We start from the raw sequence: 25,406 nt of genomic DNA on the forward strand, positions 1-25,406 counted from the left end.
TGTGCACTTGCGAAGAGTGTACCAAGCGCAGGAACCAGTAGAGTGGTTGAGAGTAAGGGAAGTTTTTCTCTAAGGTTTAAGTGTAAGGGTTGGATAGTTTTCCTAGTGTGTAAGCTTTTAGGCTTAACCTTTGTTGTGGTTGTCTAGGATCCAAACCCTTGAAGTATCGGCTAAGTGGTGTAGAACCTCTGTACCTTTCTTTGTTTGTAAAGTACCTTGTGTTTTTTAGCCGTGTTTGTGGTTTTGTGTGTTTGTTGTTTGCTAATCTTTGCATGTTTAACTGCTTGCTTTGATTTGCTTGAGTTTTATAGGTTGCATAGTTAATTATTTGCATAATTAAAGTGCAAGAAAAGTCCAAGAAAGTTTAATCAAGAAAGGGCAACCAGTTTAAAAAAAAAAGAGAAGAGAGCAAAAAGAGGAAATGATAGAGGAGGATGAGGTAAATCCTAAGAAATCGGAAAAGCATCAGAGCGGTGCAAATCAATCGAAAATGGCAAAAAAAATTGAGAAGGTCGAACCAAGTGCGAGCGAGAAAGTGCAAAAAGAAATGCATGGTCCAGGAATTAAGTGCAAAAGAGGATGCAAGAAGATAATGCATAGAAGACGAAATTGTCTATAAATAGACAAAGAGGGTGCAAGAAAATAATGGATGGCGAGAAAAAAGCATTGTTATGCTAAGTGGCGAGAGTTGAGTGAGGTTTATAAAACCAAGCCTCATAAGTAAAGGAGTAAGAAGAAGTTGAGTAAAGTAAAAAGTCGACCAAGGGAGGAGAAAGCATAAGATAAGTTTGAAACAAGTAAGGTTCTGCTGAACCGAGCAAGGCGAGAAGTTGGTGAAAATATAACTCAAGAAAATGGAGTTCAAGTAGTCGAGAGAGAAGCTAAGCGAAGCTGAAGAAATTGGAAAAGATTAAAGACCTGTAGAGGGCGAAGCTAAAGAAGCCAAGAGAAGTATAAAGCGTAAGCTAAAGAAAGAGAAGTATTGAGTTGAGGAATCTAAAGGAGTGGAGGAGTCATGGTACAATAAGGAGAAAGTTTTAATACTTGAAGAGTTTGAAATTTTGGGGAATCGAGTGGATGCTGGAGATGAAGAAGCCTTCCAAAAGCATCAGCCAATGATGTAAGCGGATCAAGTGTCGAATGGAGTATGGCTATGTCACCAAGAGAGCCAAGGAGGAGTGAGGGAAGTTTAGTCTTCCAAGAGTATTCCATTGGGGATATTAATGTGATGGTAATCACAAGACGAGGACCCATGTGTCAGGAAGTATCGACATCACCAGAAAAGGAGGAGAAGGCCTGAGAATTCGGGGACGAATTCTTATAAGGGGGGGGGGGAGAATGTAATGACCCTCACTAAGGGCAGAAATCCCAAAATAAAAGTTCGGAGAAATGGCCTGGAAAAGACTTATAGAGGAAGAGGAAGAAAAACAAAGGAGAATGGTCGAAAGAAGTCCGAGGAAAAGTGCACAAGTTGGAGGATGGCCAAGCCAAGGCCGAAGTGGCCGGATGTACTATCGAGACCTTAAGACCGATCGGGAGTTGGCGGTTTATGCAGAAAACTGCATATGCGGAAGAGACGGTCCGAGAAGTACTGGAAAGAATAGTACAGACCGAGAAGTACCGGAAAGGACAGTACGGTCCGAGAGAAGTACCAGAAGGGACAGGAAGGACCGAAGGAGAAAGGACCGAGAGTTGTCCGAGAAATTCTGGGCGGACCGAGAGATGGCCGATGGTACCATGTACCGTACCAGACGTACGTGGAACGAGCGGACGTACCAGGCGAACGCCAAGCGGACAAGGACTGTGTCCTGGATGGAGAGCGAGAGTGGGAAGGAACCCACTAAGGAGGGTGAATTAAATATTAAAAAGTGGAGTTAGTGGAGTCTCCACTAAGTGATTATTTAATCACAAAATTAACCTAAATGGAATTTTCCACTAAGAGTTAATTTAATCAAATGGAAGTGAGTGGGAGGCAAGAGAAGATTCTCTTGGACAAGTGTTGTGTTTACTTAACAAGTGTACACACATGCAAATTGGTGGCTTAGAAGATGGACACTCTTCAAGCATGCATTGGGACAAGTTGTCGCCTACACTCTCTATATAAAGACTTTCATCCTCTCTCATTTCGCCAAAAAAAAAAATTCTAAGGGAGAAGAAGAGAAAGAGAGAAAGGAGAGGAAGAAAGAAAGAAGAGAGAAAAGAGAGAAGTGTTGCCGCAAGGGAGAGAATTTTCATTTCGCCCAAAGGCTGCTAAGAGATAAAGAAGAGAAAAAGGAAAGAGTTGAAGAAGAGTTGCTGTGAAGTCGTTGTTAGATGCAAGAAGAGGAAGTTGTCTGATCCGCGGTGCAGTGAAGTCCAATCATCATCCATTGCCCCAAGGTGAGTTCTGTGGTAGTTGTGTGTGGAGTGCTGCATTGATCTTTAGATCCTTGCACATACTCCTTTGCGTGATGCATTTAGACTAGATTCATGTTAGAATCAGTTTAAGTTGATGCATGCGAAATATGGTAGGATTCATGCTAAATTCATGTTTAAATGCACATAGAATTTGAGCTAGGAATCACCATGTGAAAATGAACTTGGGTGGATTTTAAAGTAAGTTGGACTTGCTTAAAATTTGGATGAAAGGGTTTGCATGCATGATTAAATTGGAAGGATTTTATTTGCAATATTTCTTGCTTAAAATCGGTTGCATGCATGATTAAATTGGTGAAGTTTATTTGCAATTTTTTATTGCATAAAATTTGGTTGAGGTTAACTTGCATGCGTAAATGCACTTAAAGGATTTAAATGGGTTAAATCGCTTAAAAGTTGGTTTGCATGCATAATTGAACTTGTTGCATTAAGTTGCTTAAGTTGCTTAAAGTGGTTGCATGCTTGTAGGACAATCTAAGTTGCATGAATTGTCATTCTTGTTGCTTGTTGATTGTTGCATGTTCTCTTGCTTGATTTTCTTGCTTGTTATGATTGATTTTCTTGCTTGAGTTGTTTGTGTATTTTAGCTAAGTCTCTCGAATTTGTTTCTTGAGTCGTAGCTAGAATAGTGTAGTCGATCTTTTGTTCCAAATGCGTTTTGTCTCGCGAGAGTTCCCGATGACCACTCGCGCAGGACAATGTCACGGCTAGCTAGCTACTAGCGTGACCGCTACATGACGATGTAGCATTTGTGTGGGCCCATGCTGGTTACCTTTGTGGTTTCAGCATGGGAAATGTTGTGGAATGGAACAGATTATCGAGGGCCCTTAGGAGGAAGAGTCTAGAGTATTTCAAGTATTCCTTGCAGTGTTCTAGATGTCTTGTTTGTCACATAGGTAAAAGAGTCTAGAGTATTTCAAGTGTCCCTTGTTTTATTCTAGTCGTCTTTGCGAGTTGTGTATGAGTTAAGAGTCTAAAGTGGTCAAGTAGTCCTTGTTCCCTTTAGTCGTCTTTTTCTGCGAATAGCGAGTGTAGATCGTCCGAGTTGAGTCATGTCGTTCTATCCTCTCTCGCTTGTTTGTTGTTTATAGTTTCCGCTATTGTTTCTGTTGTGTTGCTTTGATTGTTTGTTGATTGCTTTGCTTGCTTGCATGTTGATAGCTTCGTCTTGCATGTTGATAGCTTAGCATTGCATGTTGTTTGCTTAGTCTTGCATGATGTTAGCGTAGGCTTTCATGTAATTCTTTAGCTTTGATTGTTGTTGGCTTGTTTGCCTTGCTTGTTTCCTTTGCCTGTTGGGGTAGTTGGGTTGGGGAAGTAGAATCCTGTTTAGGAAAGGGGTGCCCAGGCTCACTGGGTAATCTTAGATTACTCATGATATTATTTTGTTGTGCAGGAAGCCTAAGTGAGTCTAGAGCTGGAGCAAACATTAGGGTACCGGATAGGGTTTTCTTTGTTCTTTGTAAAACCCTATATTTCCTAAACGATATTTGTAAAGTTATCCGACTACCTATGTATATTGCTTTGATGACTTGTTTTCAATAAAATGAATTATTAAAGTAATATATTCGGTTTTCGGGAAAACAAGGCAAGTTGGAAATGGTACTCGGCCTTATCCGGATCAACACAACGCGCGTGGGACGCAAGGGTTGCAAAGCCTAAGTAAACTTTGGCTGCGGGCGGAGTCGCGTCCAAGAGGACTGGTCGGGAAGCTGCAGCTTCCGTCCGTCGACCAGACCACCAGGGTGCAGTTCCCACACATGTAGCGTTCTGGTGTTGTCCGCGGTCCAATCCGGCCGATACGGCGGTTCGGGGGCGTTACAACGAGTATCCCTTATTTCTACTTTCGAACCATGAGGAAGAGACACCATGATGGAACCCGGGACGATGACCAGCATACGGACACAGACGAGGACCGGAGCGCGCAAGGAACCATGGACGCGACTGCGTCCGGAAGTAGACGGCCCTCAACCCAAGCACCGAACCTGATGCCCGGAGCTACAACAAGGAGCCGGACCGCAGCTAGGACCGCAAGGAAGAAGTGCCTCATCTTTGTCCAAGCTTTCGTCCAGGAACAAGCGGAACTCGACCGCGGCCCCAACCGACCCGACGAGCAGCCAACCGAGGCTCTTCTAACGGTCTTCACCATCTCACAAGGGTGAAGACCTCCAAGTCATTAGGGAAAGTAGTACTCTTTTTCCCACCTTGGGTTTGTCCCTACGTGGTTTACCAAGGGGGTTTTAACGAGGCTATGGACCCTAGTGCATGGCCATGGACCACTTTGGCCGCGTGGCCATTCTATCCTTAGTTTTATTTCTCTTTTAAAAACTATGTCTTGAACGCTGCGTTTTATCTCCACCCACGTGTTTAGGGTTTTGAGAGTTCCTCTATGTAAGCGGCCCTATATAAAGGGCCTAGACCCTATCATGTAAGGCAGACTATTAAGAATTAAGAACCAGAAGTTATCCTTCTCTCTCGTTTTCAGTGATTGAAACGAAACCCTAGAAGCTGCACGAACCGGGTTCGTTAGCTACTAGTTTGGCCGTATCGCAAGGAGATCCATCCCTTGTGTGTCGCTACCTCATTCCACGTCTATCTCCATCTATCCGAGAGACAAACGAGTCGAGCATCTCCTCGCGAGTCTCTCTCCGTCCGTTCTTGTCGTTCCTTTGTGCCGTTTCCTTCCGTACATCGCTCCGACCGCCGATTCCATCCGCTCACGGCCCAACCGAGTCGTACTTTTCGAATCGTTCCGCTGGGTTTGCTCCGTCCGTACGTCCGTGGTTCACGTCCGTAGTCCGGAGTCACATCAGTTGGTATCAGAGCCGAAAGTTCCTCACAAGGTCGTATTTTTCCTTCCCTTACGTTCTTGTACGGTCAAGTTTGAGTCTTGTTTAGGAACTAGTCCGTTTGTATAAGGTTTTGTTCTTGCTAGGTCTTTAGTGTTCTTGAGGTGTTCTCCGCTAGGGTAGTTTAGATCCATAAAGTTGTGTTCTTTTGCTTGGTCGTTGTTAGTGGTGGCCTAAAGGCCACGTGTAGCGAGTAGAGTCCCAGCGCGTGAGGTCCATTTTTGTTTTAGTCTTAGGTTGTCTTGTAGTGCTTTTACTTTTGCTTTTTACTTTACCTTTTTCCAATCATTAGCTGTCCAAGGTTTGTCCGATTCATTCTTTGTGTAGGATCTTTTCTGAACGGACACGCGTCACGGATCGACCGACGGAACCGATTGTTACCGTCCGATACGACCGTACGCCGGAGGACTTATCAACCGCCGCAGTACCCACTACTGACCGCCGGTGGTATCACTTCTCCAACCAGCCACTGCGTAGACCACCATCCGAACAGTACCTGGCCGCCGTCCGTACCGCGGCCACCGTCCGTACAATCACCGCCGTCCGTACAATCACCACCGTCCGTACAGCTGATATGGCCGCACAAACTGGAGAGCCGCTTCCACCCCTGGAAATCGGGGCAGTCTTAGCCGAGATCCGGACTCAACTAGCCCAGCTAGGGAACCGGCTACAACGGATCGAGGATGGGCAACGGCAACCCGCGGCTCGTGGACCACCTGTCCAAGATCGCCAACGACGCTATGAACCGGATCCAGGAGGGACGTCCGAAGAAGACGATGGCCCACCCTACCAAGGTAGGCGCCCTCGACGTAGGGACGAGCATGAGGACGATCAACCCTACCGTCCGGTCGAACCGGGTCACAAACTCACGGCCCCTACGTTTGCCGGAAAAGTTGATCCGGAGGCATATCTCGACTGGGAGGGACGGATGGATCATATATTCGCCTGTTACAACTACCCCGAACCCAAGAAGATCGCCTATGCAGCCGCCCAGTTCACGGACCATGCCCTTACGTGGTGGGATCGTTCCGAAGCTGACCGTAGGAGGAACAAGGAACGCGCCTTACCGCATTGGGAGGCCATGAAGAACGAGATGAGACGCCGGTACGTGCCACCGCTGTACCACCGCGAGCTCCAGCGAAGGTTCCGCAAGCTGTCCCAAGGAGCCAAGAGCGTTGAGGACTACTATGAAGAGTTCGAGCATCTTCGCAACCGGCTGGAGGTCGAAGATAGTGAAGAAGGATTGATGGCCCAGTTCTTGCACGGACTACAAGACCGCATTGCGCGGAAGGTAGAACGTTTATCGTACAACTCGTTCGATGAACTCTTGCACCTAGCAATGCAAGTCGAACAGCAGATCAAGAGAAAGGCCAACACCGTCCACCGCTCTCGCGCTCAAGGAACGCCTAGTTGGTCGCCAAACTCGTCCCCTGGACCGGTAGGGCACCGCGGACAAGAGAAGTCCAAGGCCGTCACCATTGACTCACGGTTCAAACCAAGGGACCAGAACAAGGACTCTCGTACCGACCCCAGGCCGCAACCGACCGAAGGACGTAGCCGAGACATAATATGCTTCAAGTGCCAAGGTCGAGGCCACTACGCCCGAGATTGTCCCAATCCGCGTACCATGACCATTACCGCGTCGGGGGAGCTTGAATCCGAGGACGACAACGACCCTGACGAGCCGAACGATGCTAAGGAGGTCGAGGAAGCCGTCGCCGAGCCTGACGAGGGAGAGCTGCTTATGATCCGACGGGTCCTTAATACTAGCCAGTGTCCGGACGATACGCACCAGCGGGACAACATATTCCACACGCGATGCACTGTAAGTGGGAAGGTTTGTGGCTTGATCATTGATGGTGGATCTTGCACCAATGTGGCAAGTTCCTACATGGTCAAGAAACTTTCTCTTGGTACCACAAACCATCCTAAACCCTACAAACTCAAATGGTTGAATGACAAGGCCGTGGTCCCAGTCACCGAACAGGTCACGGTCCCGTTTAGTGTAGGCCCCTATAAAGACCAAGTCTTGTGTGACGTGGTTCCGATGCAAGCTAGCCACCTCCTTTTGGGGCGTCCTTGGCAGTTTGATAAGCGGACCTCTCACTGTGGCCACACCAACCAATACTCCTTTATGCATGATAATAGGCGTATTTGCCTAAAACCATTGAGTCCCACACAAGTTTGTGAGCTGCAATCGAAAATGTCTAAGGAACCGAGCACTAAAATGAACTTCTTGATTAATGCTAGCGCGGTTAGGAGATCACTTAGTGACTCCACTTGTCAAGTCTTATTGATGGTCTTTAAGGATGTTGTGAGTATATGTACGGAGCAGGACGCCGTCCCGGCCATGATCAGACCGCTCCTATGACGGTACCAGGACGTGTTTCCGGATGAATTACCGCACGGTCTACCACCACTTCGCGGCATTGAGCATCAGATCGACCTTGTACCCGGAGCCCAGCTCCCGAACCGTCCTGCCTACCGCGTGAATCCCGAAGAGGCCAAGGAGCTTAAACGCCAAGTATCCGAACTCATGGAGCAAGGATACGTCCGAGAGAGCCTTAGTCCGTGCGCGGTGCCAGTCTTGCTGGTACCTAAGAAGGACGGGACATGGCGTATGTGCGTGGATTGTCGGGCAGTGAACAACATCACCATCAAGTACCGCCATCCCATTCCGCGCCTAGACGACATGCTTGATGAACTCAGCGGTTCCGCCATCTTCTCCAAGATAGACCTTAAATGTGGCTATCATCAAGTGAGGATGAAAGAAGGAGATGAGTGGAAAACCGCGTTCAAAACCAAGCAAGGCTTTGTTGTAAGTGCGCAGGGGCTTAAGGTAGACAATGACAAGATCAAGGCCATTGAAGAGTGGCCGACCCCGACCAATATCAGTCAAGTCCGGAGCTTTCACGGCCTGGCCAGTTTCTATAGGCGGTTCGTGCGGGATTTCAGTTCGGTAGCTGCACCACTTACCGCCACCATAAAGAAGAGCGTCGAGTTCAAGTGGGGACCGGCCCAAGAAGCAGCCTTCCGCGAGCTCAAGCACCGGCTGACACACGCGCCTCTATTGGCCTTACCGGATTTCAGCAAAACCTTTGAAGTGGAGTGCGACGCGTCCGGAGTGGGCATTGGAGCCGTATTGACGCAAGGAGGCAAGCCTATTGCCTACTTCAGTGAGAAGCTCAGCGGACCGACGCTCAATTACCCAACCTACGACAAGGAGCTGTACGCCTTAGTCCGCGCGATGGAGACTTGGCAACATTATCTATTGGCCAAGGAGTGCGTCATTCATACCGACCATGAGACGTTGAAGCACTTGCGCGGCCAGACCAACCTGAAGAGAAGGCACGCCAAGTGGCTGGAGTTTATCGAAACCTTTCCTTACGTCATCAAGTACAAGAAGGGCAAGGAGAATGTTGTGGCCGACGCACTTTCACGGCGCCAAGCGCTGATCACCACCATGGACGCACGGATCCTCGGGTTTGAGCACATCAAGGACGCGTATGGTTTGGACCCGGACTTTGCTGAGTGCTACCAGGAACATGGTACCGAGGAAGATGTTTTGAGGGCAAAACCTTTCCAAGGGGGAGGGAATGATGGAACCCGGGACGATGACCAGCATATGGACACGGACGAGGACCGGAGCGCGCAAGGAACCATGGACGCGACTGCGTCCGGAAGTAGACGGCCCTCAACCCAAGCACCGAACCTGATGCCCGGAGCTACGACAAGGAGCCGGACCGCAGCTAGGACCGCAAGGAAGAAGTGCCTCATCTTTGTCCAAGCTTTCGTCCAGGAACAAGCGGAACTCGACCGCGGCCCCAACCGACCCGACGAGCAGCCAACCGAGGCTCTTCTAACGGTCTTCACCATCTCACAAGGGTGAAGACCTCCAAGTCATTAGGGAAAGTAGTACTCTTTTTCCCACCTTGGGTTTGTCCCTACGTGGTTTACCAAGGGGGTTTTAACGAGGCTATGGACCCTAGTGCATGGCCATGGACCACTTCGGCCGCGTGGCCATTCTATCCTTAGTTTTATTTCTCTTTTAAAAACTATGTCTTGAACGCTGTGTTTTATCTCCACCCACGTGTTTAGGGTTTTGAGAGTTCCTCTATGTAAGCGGCCCTATATAAAGGGCCTAGACCCTATCATGTAAGGCAGACTATTAAGAATTAAGAACCAGAAGTTATCCTTCTCTCTCGTTTTCAGTGATTGAAACGAAACCCTAGAAGCTGCACGAACCGGGTTCGTTAGCTACTAGTTTGGCCGTATCGCAAGGAGATCCATCCCTTGTGTGTCGCTACCTCATTCCACGTCTATCTCCATCTATCCGAGAGACAAACGAGTCGAGCATCTCCTCGCGAGTCTCTCTCCGTCCGTTCTTGTCGTTCCTTTGTGTCGTTTCCTTCCGTACATCGCTCCGACCGCCGATTCCATCCGCTCACGGCCCAACCGAGTCGTACTTTTCGAATCGTTCCGCTGAGTTTGCTCCGTCCGTACGTCCGTGGTTCACGTCCGTAGTCCGGGGTCACATCACACCATGTCCAGTATGCAAATACGAAAGTATGTCAAAGTTAATTTGCTTGATTTGTGATTATTCTATATGTTTTGGTTGCGCTACTTTACCATACAAGACAAGGTATAAGCATGACAGTCATTTTCTCACGATTTGTGATGGAAAAGAGGCAAGTGATCAATTAGGCTGGTGTGAGATTTGCGAAGGCAGAATCAAAGAATTAAAATTAAGAGAAAAATCGTGGGGGAGAAGAAGAGAAAGCCGTATTTATAACTGCAGTGACTGCTGCACCACTATTCATGCTGAATGTTTACTTGGGGGAGACATGTACATGAAACCTCGTAATAGTAATACTGAAGAAGATTACATATCTGTTTTCAAGTACCCATATAGAAGTGATGGGACAGATCTTCGGATTATTCTCAACAATACCCTCTCTCGACCAACTTGTCAAGGATGCATGTGCCGTTGTCCATTCCCAATACTTTTCAAAAGGCCCAACATAATATTTTGTTCGGTGAATTGTATATTGTCTCTGCGGCGTAGGTGATGATGATGACTGAGCATCCACACCGAGTTTATCCACTTTTTAAAATTCTTGTTAGTTGTTAATTTGAAGTATTTTGATATTTCGGCTGTGTTGTTTTTCTTTTAAATTTCAATTATGAGATTGTAACGTTCAATTTTTAAGAAAATGAAAAGAAACGTTTTATGTGATTTTCTAATTTCATTTCCTTGATTAAAGTAATTTACAATAAGGAAAATCACCGTCACTTGGCTTTAATATATGTAACTTGTACATGAAACAAATATGTTATCTTATAATTCCATGAAAGAGAATTAACTGAAATTTCTTGGTTAGAGTTTTAATCTTTTGTTATTGAAATTCTTGATTGCTCTCTTTAGCTCAATCTCCTTTTACTTCTCTTTGTATCTGAGGTGTCCAACAAGAACTTTAAATGTGATTCAATTCGCAGTGGCTGGATTCTTAAACATATATGTATAGTGCCGAGCCACAAAGGAGTGAGAATAAATGATATCTTACCGATGTCATGATCAGCCTCTGTCACAGAATGTTGTTGGTCTGAACACGCAAATAGTATCTTGCTAATTTGCCTTTATATGTGTGCTTGAACGGTCGGACCAACAACTTTTCGAGATGGAATTAAGGCAAAGCCAAAAACCGATAGTTGATACCCAACCTACAAGAAACAAACTCAATCATCTAACAACGGTTAGTTCCGTATTGCTTGATGTTGTAAAGGTTTGCTTCATATAGGCTTATTTGGTATGAACTAGAAACTGGGTCCATATTGGTATGTAGTCCATACAGAATTCGGGTTGTGTAGTCTGTAAGGGTAAATCGACATAAGGTTTAGGGTTTCGCTATATAAGGGAACATAGGGTTGAAGAAACAGGTAGTAAGCACAAAGACTCACTAAAGAAGCTGGTGGTACGTTGGTGGCGGCTGTAGCTAGGACACAGCGCAAGGCGCTGTGTAGGACAAAATGCAGAGACGCAGGGCGTAGTGCAGAGAGCATGCACATGGCATCATACATGGAGCTTGAAGCTGTGCGCAGAACCATAATAAAGGAGCATAAGCTTGGCTGGGGTCGAGGGCTGAGAGACGGGCATAGCCTTGTCTAGGTTATAAGGTGTCTTCAGGACACTCTTATGAGAGACGAAGGTGGAGCTGCTTCTTTGGGGTTCTGGAGGTGTTTCAAGGTTATACGTGGATGGGAGAGCTGAACTAGAGACAGAGAGAGGAGAAGAAGAAAAGCTAGATCTATTATGTGTTTTCTTCTTCAGGTTTCTTTGTAGTAGTTCTCTAAGCTTGTATATGAAACACTAGTGTAAACCTTGGTTATTGATAGTGGATGTTTGTGGGAGAAGGTTCCCACACGAGATGTACCATCTGCATGAGGGGAACTTGTTAAATCTTTGTGTTATGTTTATGTTATGCAAACTGATATGTGAAATAGACGAGGAGTACGGGCAGAGTCGCGGTATGCGGTTTACTACAAAAATGAATCGGGGTTTGCGATTCTCAACACTTGCTAACTCCAGTTGATTAATCGTCAAAGAAATTGAATCGTTGTGGAAGTCAAATTTAGCATTTGGGAGTTCTTTATAATTTGTTTAGAATTGAACGAAGGGATAATTATGTTTACCAAGTGGGATTTCTATAAATTAACGTTGTCCTACGTGAATCCCTGACATGTTCCGTCTTCAACGACTTTTGTCCCTTTCTGGCTTTCTCAATAGAAAACAGAAATTCAATTAAAGAAAAATCGTATAGAGTCGAAAACAATAATTAACGACTATCTATATGAGTATAGAATGACCTTAGGTCATTGACCAAAAATAAATACAGTACACTGTATTATGCAAAAATATAAACATATCAAACAAAGTTAGTTTTATGTTGATTAATCTTAGAATATTAAAAAAAAAGATGGATATTCTGAGTTGAATATAGGGATAACTACGTTGAGTGTGACATTTTAAAATTTTGTTTGTAATACTGTCAAGTGTCAAGTACTCAAGTGGGAGTACCGGAGTAGTAATAAAACTTTAATGGTTTGCAATTTGTAAATGAGTACTAACATGTATATATCCAAGGAGGAAGGAGAGGAAGAAATTATATTACAAAATATCCAAAACCCCATTGTAAGTTTGTAGCAAACTAACAAACAATTATGAGTTCCCTGGGAGGAAAATGGAAAATCATTTTTGTTTTACACATTATTATAAACAAACAACCCAACCTCCTCCAATGAAGCCACTAGCCATGGATTATGGTGGCCACGACCTTCCTCTTCAACTTCTTTTTTATGTCCTGCTGCACGTATTTTACAAAAATAACGACTATTTACTCGGTCACCAAAATAATGACTATTTACTTGGGTCATCAACGTAGTCGTTAACATAGCGACTAAGATACACGACTGTTTTTCAACAACAAAATAGTCGTTAACGAGTCGTCAACATACGACTACGTCAACTGGTCTCTATTTAGTGACTAAATAGCGAATACAAAGAGTCAGTCGCAAAATCATCACCTTGTAGTCGCAGGATGGTCATCAAAGTTGGTGACTAAATAAGTAGTCGTTAAGTGTAGTCGCTATCAAACTGTTTTCTCGTAGTGATTAGATAGATTTCAGAAGCTCAAAGCAAGGAAGGACTAGGATGGTGAAGTGACACACAATCAAGACACTCAAGTGGGAGTATTAAAAAAAAAACTTTTTTTGGTTTGCAATTTGTAAATGAGTACTAATATGTATATATGCAAGGAGGAAGGAGAGAAAGAAATTATATCACAAAATATCCAAAACCCCATTGTAACAAACTAACAATTATGAGTTCTCTGGGAGGAAAATTAAAAATCCTTTTTGGTTTACACATTATTATAAACAAACAACCCAACCTCCTACGATGAAGCCACTAGCCATGGATTATGGTGGCCACGACCTTCCTCTTCCACTAAACCATTAGGATGGTGTCAATTGATTTTTTTTAATAATAATTATATTGTGTCTACGGTTGAATACAATTTTTTTTTGAATGAATGTAAAATTTTATTCATCAAAAAACCTTTTCTTTACAACAAGTGTAACATGTTTGATTTTACTAATGTTAAGTTCTTGACGAAAGCATTACGCTCTAGTGGAAAACCAGACTGTGAGGATGTCTTCATAACTGGGGTTACCGGAATTCAAAAGGAGGAGCAGCTTATTCTGAATGGTCTTATCAATCCATTTCCCAAGCCTAGATGCAGAGGTTGGGTCTTCACCATGCCTGCGGTTGTTGCGCTCTCGCCATAGTGAATATACCGTTGTTTGAAGCGTGAATCGCAGAATACGGTTGAATACAATCAAAAGGTAAGCATGTTTTCCAAGTGGTACTTCTTTAAAAAAATTTCCAACTCGCAGTTAATATTTTCAAGTGGGAGTGTAGATATATATTAAATGAATTTTTTGCACAATATTGATTGCAACTTTTTTGTTTAACAATTTGTTAACTGTTCGGATCTCGGAGTTACAAAGTATAAGAAAGACATGCTCAATCCAATTGTTTATAATAAGTTTTTAAGTTGGAAATAGTGCGTAGTACTAGACAAGTTTGAATGTGTGATGATCAAGAATTCAAGATGATATGTTTTAGGACATAATTTAGAAAAATAGAACGTGTTTATTTTTGTGTTTTTTTTTGTTTTTCTTTTTGTCAATGTTCTAAGGGAATTTGATATGCGGATATCGGATGGGACAAAAAATTTCGTTTGTTCCAGTTAAAGAAAAAAATCAAAAAACAATGTTGATAACTAATATGTAGTCAGATTTAAAATTTAAGCTTTGTCCAAAAAAAATTTTAATTTGTTTTAGATGATAACTAAAAATACGAAACCTAACTATTTTTTAATCCAACGTTATATGGATTGTTGTATTTTCCATGGTTACACACTTACTCTTACAGTAATAATATTACTATTGTACACTTTATTTATTGTGCAAAATTGTCCTACGTGACATATTTTCCGTTCCCAGATGGTATCCGAAGGTATTTAGAAACAAGATCCGGAGGACACGGTCTCCTGACTCTCTCCTAAAATAAAATACAAGTCAATATATAAAAGGTTAAAAGATTGTCCAGAGATTTGAAATTAATAATGAAGGACATATTTTAAACAAAGAATATGAAAATACCAAGCGTTACCTGTATCACAGGTTTTATATTAAATGGTTGGCTACTTGGCTAAAATAAATATATATGCAACGGGATAAGAAGAATATCACAAGAAATCAAAACTGAGTTAGCTGTGTTTACAAGTTTTTATATTAAAATGGCTGGCTAATATATATATATATATATGTGTGTGTGGAAAAAGAGAGGAGGAGAAGACTTATCACACAGAAATCCAAATTCCCCATTAATTTGTAGCAGCCATGAGTTCAGTGGGTGTATTTCATAAGGAGGAAATTGATGGGAAATTATTTTTGGTATTCACATTAACACAAATAGACAACCCAACCTCTTCTGGTGATGCACTAGCCATGGCTTCTGGTGGCGACGATCTCCCTCATCAACCACTTTTTTCCTGTCCTGCTGCACGTATCAAATTTCATAAGCTCAAACTAAAGATACACGATGACGATGCTGATGATGTCGGTGAAGATGACGATAATGGAGATGAAAAAGAAGATGGCGATGATGACAACGAAGATGGTGATCATAGCCATGATGATGATGATGATGATGATGATGATGATGATGATGATGATAATGATGATGATGATGATGATGATGATGATGGTGATGGCGATGTTGATGATGATGATGATGATGATGGCAATGATGATGATGATGATGGCAATGGTGAGCTTCATCCATTCAATTCCTCTCCTCACTTCCCCAACACAAGAAGCAGTGATCAACAAGGCGAATCTTTGCTTGATTCCGACCACCCAGGTGTCTGTAAGCTTCCTGTAGTCCCTCTTTTTTGGTGCAACAATAAAGAAACTTCTACTGTCCAATTCGAGTGCGGTGCATGCAAAATGACAACGCTCGGTAACAGCTATTATGCATGTCTCCAATGCCAAAGAAACTTCCATAAAGAATGTGTCGAGTCTCCACTTGAGATCAAACACCCTTCCTACCCCTTGTGTTCTCTTCGACTTTCCAATTTTCAATGCATGTTTACGAGTGGTTGTTGCAGAAAAATTACCTTCGGCATGTTTTATCGTTGTACAACCTGCGAGTTGAGTATGCATCCCGTATGTGCGATGAGGCCAGTACCCTTGGTTATAGACCATCCAAAAAGCCATCCACACCCTCTCTCCTTGTTCCCTACACAAGCTTCTACAGTTTGCAATATTTGTGCCCGGATTAAGAAGCTTGATCCCACATATATCTGTATCCAATGTGTCTTCGTAATCCATAAAGGTTGTATGGGTTTCCCACATGTCATAAGAATATCTCGTCACCCTCACCGTATCTCTTTTACCTCTTCTCTTCCATCTAGGATGTTGTCTTGCCGAGTCTGTCATCAACAAGTTGACAACAATTATGGTGCTTACTCTTGCAATAAGTGTGATGCTTATTTTGTTCACTCAACATGTGCATTACACAGAAATGTGTGGGATGGAAAAGAACTTGAAGGAGTATCAGAAGAAGATGATAAGATAGATGATGGTGAGCCGTTCGAGAGGATAGCTGATGGAATTATACACCATCCTTTTCATAGTCACCACTTGCGAATTGAGATCAACACAACTTATGACGAAAATAAATATTGTCAAGGGTGTGCCCTTCCAGTCTACGAAGGTCAGTTCTATTCATGCATGGAATGCGACTTCATCCTCCATGAAGGTTGTGCAAGTGCTCCACGCATGAAACGATATCCCTTATATCCACATCCACTTACACTTAAATTTGCCACCATGAGAGATCATAGTTACACAGGTGAATTTCGTTGTTTTGAGTGTGATCGTTATGGTAATGGCTTCTTCTATGAGCATCGCGGAGAAGACAAACCCTTCCGGATAGACTTAAGGTGTGCCTCCATAATTGAACCATTTGACTATCAAGGCCACGAGCATCCCTTATTCCTACCTTGGAACACAGAGAAAAAGATACGATGTCAGATTTGCAAATATGAAAGCAACGATTCAAAGTTAATTTGCATAGAATGCGATTATTATATATGTTTCCGTTGTGTTACCTTCCCATACAAGGTAAGCTATAAGCATGATAGTCACTTTCTCACAAGTTGCAATGGAAAAGAGGCAAGTGATCAAGCAGACTGGTGTGATGTTTGCGAAGGCAAAATAGGAGAAGTCAAAAAAAGGAGGTATCTTGGGTTTAAAAAGAAAACAGAATTACGATTTTATAATTGCGATGGCTGTAGCACAGCTGTTCATGTTGATTGTTTACTTGGGGTAGACATGTACATGAGACCTGATAAAACTATGAAAGACTACATCTCTATTGTCAGGCTCACATCTAAGGGTACGAAACGGAAAGATCTTTGGATTCTTGTCAACAACTCTCTCACCCGGCCAATTTGCACTAGATGCTTTTGCCGTTGTCCATTCCCAATATATTTCAAAGGGCAGAACACAATATTTTGTTCTTTGTATTGTAGTGAAGACTGATCATCAAAATAGTTAGGGAAAACGATCTTTATCCCTTTTATCCCGTCAATTTGAAGTATTTTTGTTTCGGGTTTTGTTGTATTTCTTATTTCTTAATTTTCGTTTTAATATGTAATTTAAAAAAAAAATGTTTGTATGGCTGTACTTTTTGTATTTGCATTACCTTGGATTTTAGCCACTAGTTTACAAAAAAAAAAAAGGAAAATGGCTTTAATGTATATGACGAGTACTTAGGGCTTAGCTATGTTTGAAACCCAGCTACAAACCACGTCCATTCCCCTGAAACCTCAAAAACTAAGTCTTAGATAGCCTAATTTGCTGACCAGGACACCAGGTACTTAACTTTGTTTCTACGATGTTAGGATATATGCAGGTTGAATTAGAGTATCTCAAGGAGAAGCTTATAGTTGGTCACACGTGTGTTTATTAGGCCAGCTTACAATAGAAACCAGCCGAGAGAGAGAGAGACGTGACATTTATTTGAAACCAACTACGGTTTATTGATATTTATTTGAATTAAATAGTTGTGGATCACCGGTAGTACTTTTAAGTTCGTTGTCAAAAATTTCAAGTGGGAGTTCTTCAATTTGTTTAAAGTGGCAACTAATATTTTTTCAAGTGGAAGTATTAGATGACACTTTTTTTGTTTGACTATATCGAACGATTGCAAGTTTTGTTGTTTGACAATTTGTGTAAATATATTGATATAGTATATTAGTATGACAACTATTATGTATAAAAACAAACTGACATAATCTATATATATAAAGTTAGCTTTTCTCTCTTCTCATTCATCCACCTCATCACTTCTTATATTCAATTTTAATAAATTAATCCACATAATTAAAGTCCATAAAATCTAAAATTATTGTATCAATTAATTCACTCATTTTTAAATATTTTAATTATTATAAAAATAATAATTTAAACTAAAATTTAAAATAAAAACGAAATGAAAAAAAATACAACCAAAAAAAATATCAAAGTAAAATATGAACAGAGATTACATAAATATAAAATTAGTTATTTCTATCATAACATATAAATTGTGTAAATATTTGTAGAAAACTAGAAAGAGGGAAAATAGAGCTATCATATATTTAATGAAAAAATAATTACTTTCAAGATTTACATTTATTAGGATAAAGAAAATAAGAGTTTTTTCCCAAAAACAAACACAAAAATTGAAAGGTTTTTTAAATCAAGAGGTTATTCAATTCTTGGTGTTAAATTAGATTAAAATTTGGTATATATTATTATTTTCAATTATAGTATAATATAATTAATAATATATATATTAAAACTTGAGACTATGTTGTTAGTGTTAAATTATAAATTTATGTTACCGATTAAAACCAGAAGGATTTGGTGTATATTATTATTTAGAACTAAATAATATAATTAAATAAAATAGTTTGAATGATCAATATTATCTATCGTTTTCAAAATTGAAAAATGGTGAAATTTGTTAAACAAAGGTATATCCAAAAAAAAAAGAGAAAATATTAAGCAAGTGATCAAAAATTAAAATTATGTGTATATTTAAGAGAAATGTATAAGGTTACTTGAAATAAAACATATTAAAGAAAACTTTTTTTTTCTCAAATTAAAGAAAACTTATTATGAACATCACACACACCAAAAAAAGAATAGTGAAAATACTAAGAAGAAATTGAGAAAGCTATTTGTAATAAAAACAATTATAATAGTAGTGGTAGATTGTAAAATTTTTTAATTAAAAATTAAAAAGAGTTATATTTTTGCATAAGTACACATATTTAAAAGTTAGATGAATCTTATGAGTTTGTAGATTTAGGAGAATTACATTAAAATAACACTATATAAAAAGTAGAAACATAGTAGACTATATATATTTTAAGTAAAAATATATATATATATGTGAACATAATTTTTCTTTTTTCAAACAATTTAAGATAAAATGTAATATTTGAGTTATAATATGATGTTTATGGATAGAAACAAGTCCAATTATGAGATTTATTACTAGAAAGCAAAATATACGTGTAGTACAACATTGTCAAAGAAACTTCGCGACAAATTAAAGGGTGGATATATTCTCTAAGATTTCTTTATGTCTATGTTAGTAATTAACGATCACTCAACCGATTAAAAAAGTATTGGAAAATGAAAATATGAAAAAATAGTTATGATATGTCTTCATAATCAATATATTACAAGTGAGATAATAAAATGTGAAAAGAGAGTAGATGTAAGTATGATGAGTGTATACCGAAAAAAAAAAAAATTGTGAAAAATATTAAAAGAAATAGAAGTTATATATCGCTTAATAAAATAAATTTGACATCTATACAGATTTTTATTTTAATATTGGATAATTATAATTATATTTAACAGTTCGCATTAATAACAATAAAAAGTATAGTCCCGCAACGTGCGGGTTATAAATCTAGTCATCTATGAAGAAAAAAGTAGTTGTGGACATGTACATTATTCATAAGAAAAAATGAAATAGTTTTTTTTCTTTTTGTCAAACCTATGAAATAGTTTCATTTCATTTAACTTTATATGGATTAAACCTTTTTCTTTTACTCCTAACTGTTACACTACAAGAAAACATACTTTTTCCGACTACAAATGGCGACGACATATGTAGTCGCCATTTTTAACCACTATTTAGCGACTATTTGGCGACAATTTTACGACTACAAAAATTTAGTCGTATAATAGTCACTATTTTGCTACTACTTACCGTAGTCGGTAATTTAGTCGTAATTTAATGACTATTTTATGACTATATTGTATAACAGAACATATAGTTGTTAAATAGTCGCTAATTTAGCGACTAAGATGCAACTCATGGTATAGGTCGCCAATAAGTCGTATATCAGTCACTATTTAAGAAAATATAAATTTTCAAAATTTAACTGCAAAACCTTAACCAAACTCCAAAACCTAAATTATAAACTTAAAGTTTAAATCCTGAATATTTAATTCTTAATATTAGAAATTATTTCTTAAACCATAAAACTAAAACATAGCCATTCTTATATATACATAAAACCAAGCTTTAATGCTTAAAAGAAAATCTAATTTTTCAAAACTTAACCCCAAATCTTAAATCTTAACCCTAAACCCTATACCCCCAAACCCTTAACCAAACTTCAAAACCTAGATCATCAAATCTAAATTTTGAAGTTTAAATTCTTAATCTTATAAATTAATTCAAAAACCATAAAACCAAACCATAACCATTATATATATGTATATAACTAATTTTTCCAAACTTAACCCCAAAAAACTATAGTTTTCCAAATCCTATATTTTTATCAACACACTTAACCATAAACCCAAAACTTATGCTCAAAAACCCTTAACCTTAAATTTAAAACCTTTATAATTCATGTATAGAAATTAAATCATAGATCATTCACCCAAAATATAGCCATTGAATATCTATAAAACCAAGATGTAAAACTATTTAGTATTTACATATAAATCAGTCTTTCCAAAAACTATATACTTACAAAATTTATTAAACTTAGTCATTTTAAAACCTAAAAAAAAATATTTTTAAATCTAAATCAAGTCTAATATTCTTCTAAATTTCAAAACCCCAAGTCCCAAATCATAAATTTCAAATGTCATTTCCTGAATTATGAACCCAGAATTGCAAAGTATATATGTTTTGATCCAACAAATTACTCTTTAAATAATGAAAGCTTTTTATTGGATGATATGTAAACACATGGATTACACTATCAACCGTTGATTAATTTAATCCAACGGACAAGGTTTTTTCCTGCTCTTGTTTCTCTTTCGTCTCCTTCACGAGGGATTGATTAACTTTCTCCCCTTCTCTTCTTTCTCCTTTGTCTCTTTAGCCGATTAACTTTCTCTCCTCCGCCCGCTGTTTCATTCTATTCGATCTTCATCTTGTCGTTGTTTTCATCCTCTCAAGTTTTTAGATCTGGTACCAGAGCATTTTTGCGGATCTCAGATCTCGTAATTACTCACGCTCTGGAGTAGCCTTCATTCACTGTCGAATCCCTGAACATGAGGAACCTACCCGTAAAGACTACTTCCGAGAACGAACCAAATTACTTGATGCTGACCGCTCTGAATACAACACACCGTCGAAGGTAAGTGTGTGTGTGGTTGCTTTCGTATTGAAATTGATAAAACTCAGAATTTTTTTTCCACTTAGTTGCTCTATACACTTCCTTTGTACCGAGTATGAAGCCAGTCTGGCTTAATTTTGATCGAATTCGTGTGCTTTAAGCGTTTTCGATTCTCTGTGGTGTTTACTTTTGGAGAAGAAGAGTTTGTTTCATTTTCAAATTTGTGTGTTCTTAGTGACTCAGGGTTTGGTGGGGCTTCATCATACGGAAGCTCATGTAGTCATACATCAAGCATGAAAAAGGATAGTGATGGCAATGACTCTCCAAGGAAGCTAGATTTGGATGGTTTGACTCCTTTCGAGAAGAATTTCTATGTCGAATCGCAGGCTGTGGCGGCTATGACTGAGGCAGAAGTTGAAGAGTATCGTAAGCTGAGGGAAATTACTGTTGTTGAGATATTACCAAACCTGTCAAGAGTTTTCGTGATGTTGGCTTTCCTGGTAAGCTGATTTCATATCCAAAAGAACTACTACTGGATTTGACTTCTGTTTCATTTGATTTAGACTGTGATCAGTTTCACTTACATGTCTATGTAAGTTCTTTTGTATATATCTACTGATAAGAGTTTTTTGATTGGCCTAGATTATGTTTTGGAAGAGATTAAGAAGGCTGGTTTAACTGAACCTACTACGCCTATACAATCTCAGGGCTAGCCAATGGCAATGAAGGGACGTGATCTTATTAGCATTGCTGAAACTGGCTCTGGAAAGACTCTTTCCTACTTATTACCTTCAATCGTCCATGTCAATGCCCAACCAATTATAGGTAACGCTTGAGTTCTGCTCGTGAAGTTCTTGTTCCTGGTTCTTGTTCGCTGTTAAGTTCTTTTTCCTGGTTCTTGTTCGATGTTACAGATTAAAATGGACACTATTGAAGTCAGTAACCTGAATAGGCAATATCTATTTCGTCCTTCTCATGTTGGGCGCTCCAGGGCTAAGGTATATTTGCTTGAGCTAAGTCCAAGGGAATCCAGTTCATAAGAGAATTCATGTGACCATATAGACTCACAGTTGTTAACCAAAGTTGTTTGGGTTTATTAAATCGAGTTTAGGAGGTATATGTGAGCAACCTGAGCTCATTCTCCCTCGCTTCAAGGTATGTAAGCAGCCTGAGCTCATTCTCCCTCGTTTGTGTTTGTTAAATCCAGTTTATGTATATTTAAGCAAACTTATTTCTTCTCCAGCTCAGCTAATTTCTCTCTGATGGTGTCATTAGGCAATCTGAGCTCATTCTCCCTCGCCTTAAGTTCCTTAAGAAATGCTTCCATCAGCTCAGCTTCCTTTCTCCTTGTCCCGGTCTTTGCAGTTTGCTTCAGGTCAAAATCTTCAACATTCATCTCAAAAGCAAAAGACTTCTTGGGAAAGCAAAGCAACCTCCTTCTCCGTCGCTTCAAACATTAACCCTTGATGTTTGTGCATTTCCAATATTTACTTTCTTTTTTTAGTAGTATGATGTATTCTTTGTATTCTTATTTTTAACTATGTTTTTAGTTTTATTTTGTAATACAGTTTTTTTTTTATATTATGGTTTCATAATAATAAATATAGTATTTTTTATTTTTAATATCAATTCATTCCAATAACTTATATATATTTAAAAATAATTAATAAAATATATATATTATCAAAATAGTATATATATATAATGCTGTATAAATACAATATTGTTTAAATACATAATCATAAATTAGTCCTCAATTAGTCACTAAATTTGGTGACTACATTATGACTATTTAGAATAGTCGTAAAATAGTCGTAGTGTAGTCGTTAAATTTAGTGACTATATTACGACTACATTTACGACTACGCAAAATAGTCGTAATGTAGTCGCTATTTGGCGACTAATTTTACGACTATTTATTTTAGCGACTCTCGATTTACGACTACTGGTTTTAGTCGCTATTTAGTCGTAACACACTGTTTAGCGACTAAATAGTGACTAATAGTGCAGTCGCTATTTGCTTGTTTTCTTGTAGTGTTAGGAATCTCAGAGTATTCATAATCTATAAATGAAAGACATGCAAATCCAATAGTTAATGGTGGACAAGTAATGATCACGATGATATGTTTTTCTTTTTTAAAACATAACTTTATTAATTTGAAAAGGACATGTAAAAGTACATAAATTTAATTAAAAATATATATATAGTGTTCTATTTTAATATACGGAAATCGGCCGGAACGAACAATTAGCTTCTTCTTTTTTGGTGAATAAAGGCTTTCTAAAAAATTGCTTGTCCCACTTGGAAAAACCTATACCGTTAAACTAGTACATAAGATTCAGAATTAATTTAAGACTTTATCAATGAAAATTTAAAATTTTAGATGATAACCAAAAAATTCTTATGGTAATAATAATACTTATTTATTAGTTTACACTTTTAATATTGTGCTACGTGAAGTTATGAACTTGTTTCCCGTCCATTTTCATATTGTTAAAGAATTGTTCCAACTTCCAATGGAGAGTGCATTTTCATATTATAGAACTAATCTTTAGAGACAAGATCTAGAAGCAGAAGAGACTCTTCCTTTTAATACTCATAAATCAATTTTTTTTTAAAAAGAATGGACAGCGGGCGATACGAAATCAATAATAAACGACCTATATCCCCTTTTTTATAACAAATAAAAAGACCAAATTTAGCTGTATCACAAGTTTCATATTTAATGACCGGCTTTAAATATGCATGCAAGGGGAGAAGGAAAAGAAGAATATCACAGAAATCCAAATCCCCATTCCTAGCGACTATGAGTTCCGTGGGTGTATTTCGTAGAGAGGAAATCGATGGAAACTCATTTTTGGTATACGAATTAACACAAACAGTCCACCCAAAATCCTCCGTCGAAGGGAACCTCCCTCTTCAACCTCTTTTTTTGTGTCCTCGATCAGAAAGTCGAATCTTTTTGATCTTCATCTATACGATGCTTCCCCTCACTTCCCCAACACAAGAAGCGGTGATCAAGAAGGCGAATCTTTGCTTGATTCCAACCGCCCTGGTATATGTAAGCTTCCTATAGTCCCTCTTTTTTGGTGCAACAATAAAGAACCTAATGAACGAGAATTCAAGTGCGGTGTATGCAGAAATGCAATGCCCAGCAATAGCTATTATGCATGCCTTGAATGTAAAGATAAATTCCACAAAGAATGTGTAGAGTCTCCACTTGAAATCAAACACCCTTCCCACCCCTTTCACTCTCTTCGCCTTTACAGTCCTTCAATGAATTCTATGTGGTTCACTTGTTGTGGAACATATATCGATCACATGTTTTACTATTGTGCTACCTGCCAATTGAGTATGCACGCGATCTGTGCAATGAGACCAATACCCTTTGTCGTAGACCATCCAAAAAGCCATCCCCACCCTCTCACCTTTTTCCCTACACAAGCTTCTACAGTTTGCCATATTTGCGCCATGATTAAGGAGCTTGATCCCACATACATATGCATCCAATGTGTCTTTGTCATCCATAAAAATTGTATCGGTTTCCCACATGCCATAAGAATATCGCGTCACCCCCACCGTATCTCTTTTACCTCTTCTCTTCCGTCGTCTAGAAATTTGTCTTGTGGAGTTTGTCGGAAACAAGTTGATAACAATTATGGTGCATACGCTTGCAAAACATGTGATGCTTATTTTGTTCATTCAAAATGTGCATTAAATCCAAATGTGTGGGATGGAAAAGAACTTGAAGGAGTACCTGAAAAAGATGATGAGATAGATGATGGTGAGCCGTTAAAGAGGATAGCCGATGGAATAATACTCCATCCCTTTCATAGTCACCATCTACGATTTGAGATCAGCGAAGAAGCTTATGATGCAAATAAGTATTGTCGAGGGTGTGCACTTCCAGTCTACGAAGGGGGATTCTATTCATGCGTGGAATGCAACTTCATCCTCCATGAAAATTGTGCAAATGCTTCACGCATGAAACGATACCCCTTATATCCACATCCACTTACACTAAAAGTTGCAACCAAAGGAGTTGGTACTGACGAAGGTATATTCCAATGTAACCAATGTGCGCGTGAGGGTACTGGCTACTTTTATGAGCATCATATAGATGGAAGAAACTTCAAGCTAGATTTACGGTGTGCCTTGATTACCGAACCATTTGATTTTCAAGGCCACAAACATCCTTTATTCCTAGCTTCGGAACCGTACGAATTAACACTATGTCATATGTGCAAAGAGGAAAGTGACGATTCAAAACTAATCTGCATTGAATGCGATTATATTTTATGTTATCGTTGCGCTACCTTTCCATATAAGGCAAGGTATAAGCATGACAACCATATTCTCATCATTTGTGAT

General features: G+C 39.5%; 2 protein-coding genes and 1 pseudogene across 7 annotated transcripts; all 3 read left to right on the forward strand.

The window, feature by feature from the left end:
* Positions 1–14,675: 14,675 nt before the first annotated feature.
* Positions 14,676–17,152, forward strand: LOC104728914 (uncharacterized). Its single transcript, XM_019232393.2, has one exon. The coding sequence runs from the start codon at positions 14,727–14,729 to the stop codon at positions 16,932–16,934; it is 2,208 nt and encodes a 735-aa protein (XP_019087938.2). The 5' UTR covers positions 14,676–14,726; the 3' UTR covers positions 16,935–17,152.
* Positions 17,153–20,717: 3,565 nt separating this feature from the next.
* Positions 20,718–22,657, forward strand: LOC104726126 (DEAD-box ATP-dependent RNA helicase 20-like). 6 transcript variants are annotated; one of them, XM_087470807.1, is made up of 6 exons: positions 20,748–21,055; positions 21,270–21,534; positions 21,677–21,859; positions 21,949–22,032; positions 22,146–22,189; positions 22,278–22,657. In XM_087470807.1, exons 1-3 carry the CDS (start codon positions 20,970–20,972, stop codon positions 21,710–21,712), a joined length of 387 nt encoding a protein of 128 aa, XP_087326933.1. In that variant the 5' UTR covers positions 20,748–20,969; the 3' UTR covers positions 21,713–21,859; positions 21,949–22,032; positions 22,146–22,189; positions 22,278–22,657. The 6 variants fall into 6 exon arrangements, 5 of the variants coding, with proteins under 5 accessions (XP_087326930.1, XP_087326933.1, XP_087326932.1 ...); XM_087470806.1 differs by having other exon boundaries at positions 22,310–22,657; XM_087470808.1 differs by having other exon boundaries at positions 22,400–22,636.
* Positions 22,658–23,817: 1,160 nt separating this feature from the next.
* LOC104728915 (uncharacterized) lies at positions 23,818–25,166 on the forward strand (annotated as a pseudogene).
* The last annotated feature ends 240 nt before the right edge of the window (positions 25,167–25,406 follow it).

The sequence above is a fragment of the Camelina sativa genome, chromosome 11 (genome assembly GCF_030686135.1).
Source record: "Camelina sativa cultivar CO46 ecotype springtype chromosome 11, ASM3068613v1".
Lineage (NCBI taxonomy): Eukaryota > Viridiplantae > Streptophyta > Magnoliopsida > Brassicales > Brassicaceae > Camelina > Camelina sativa.

What these genes read in the sequence shown, in the direction of transcription:
- LOC104726126 (XM_087470804.1), top strand. Translation starts at nt 20,970, where the DNA reads ATGAGGAACCTACCCGTAAAGACTACTTCCGAGAACGAACCAAATTAC. An exon ending in AATACAACACACCGTCGAAG is followed by an intron (nt 21,056 to 21,269) that starts GTAAGTGTGTGT and finishes GTGTGTTCTTAG; the next exon opens with TGACTCAGGGTTTGGTGGGG. An exon ending in TCGTGATGTTGGCTTTCCTG is followed by an intron (nt 21,535 to 21,676) that starts GTAAGCTGATTT and finishes TGATTGGCCTAG; the next exon opens with ATTATGTTTTGGAAGAGATT.
- LOC104728914 (XM_019232393.2), top strand. Translation starts at nt 14,727, where the DNA reads ATGAGTTCAGTGGGTGTATTTCATAAGGAGGAAATTGATGGGAAATTA.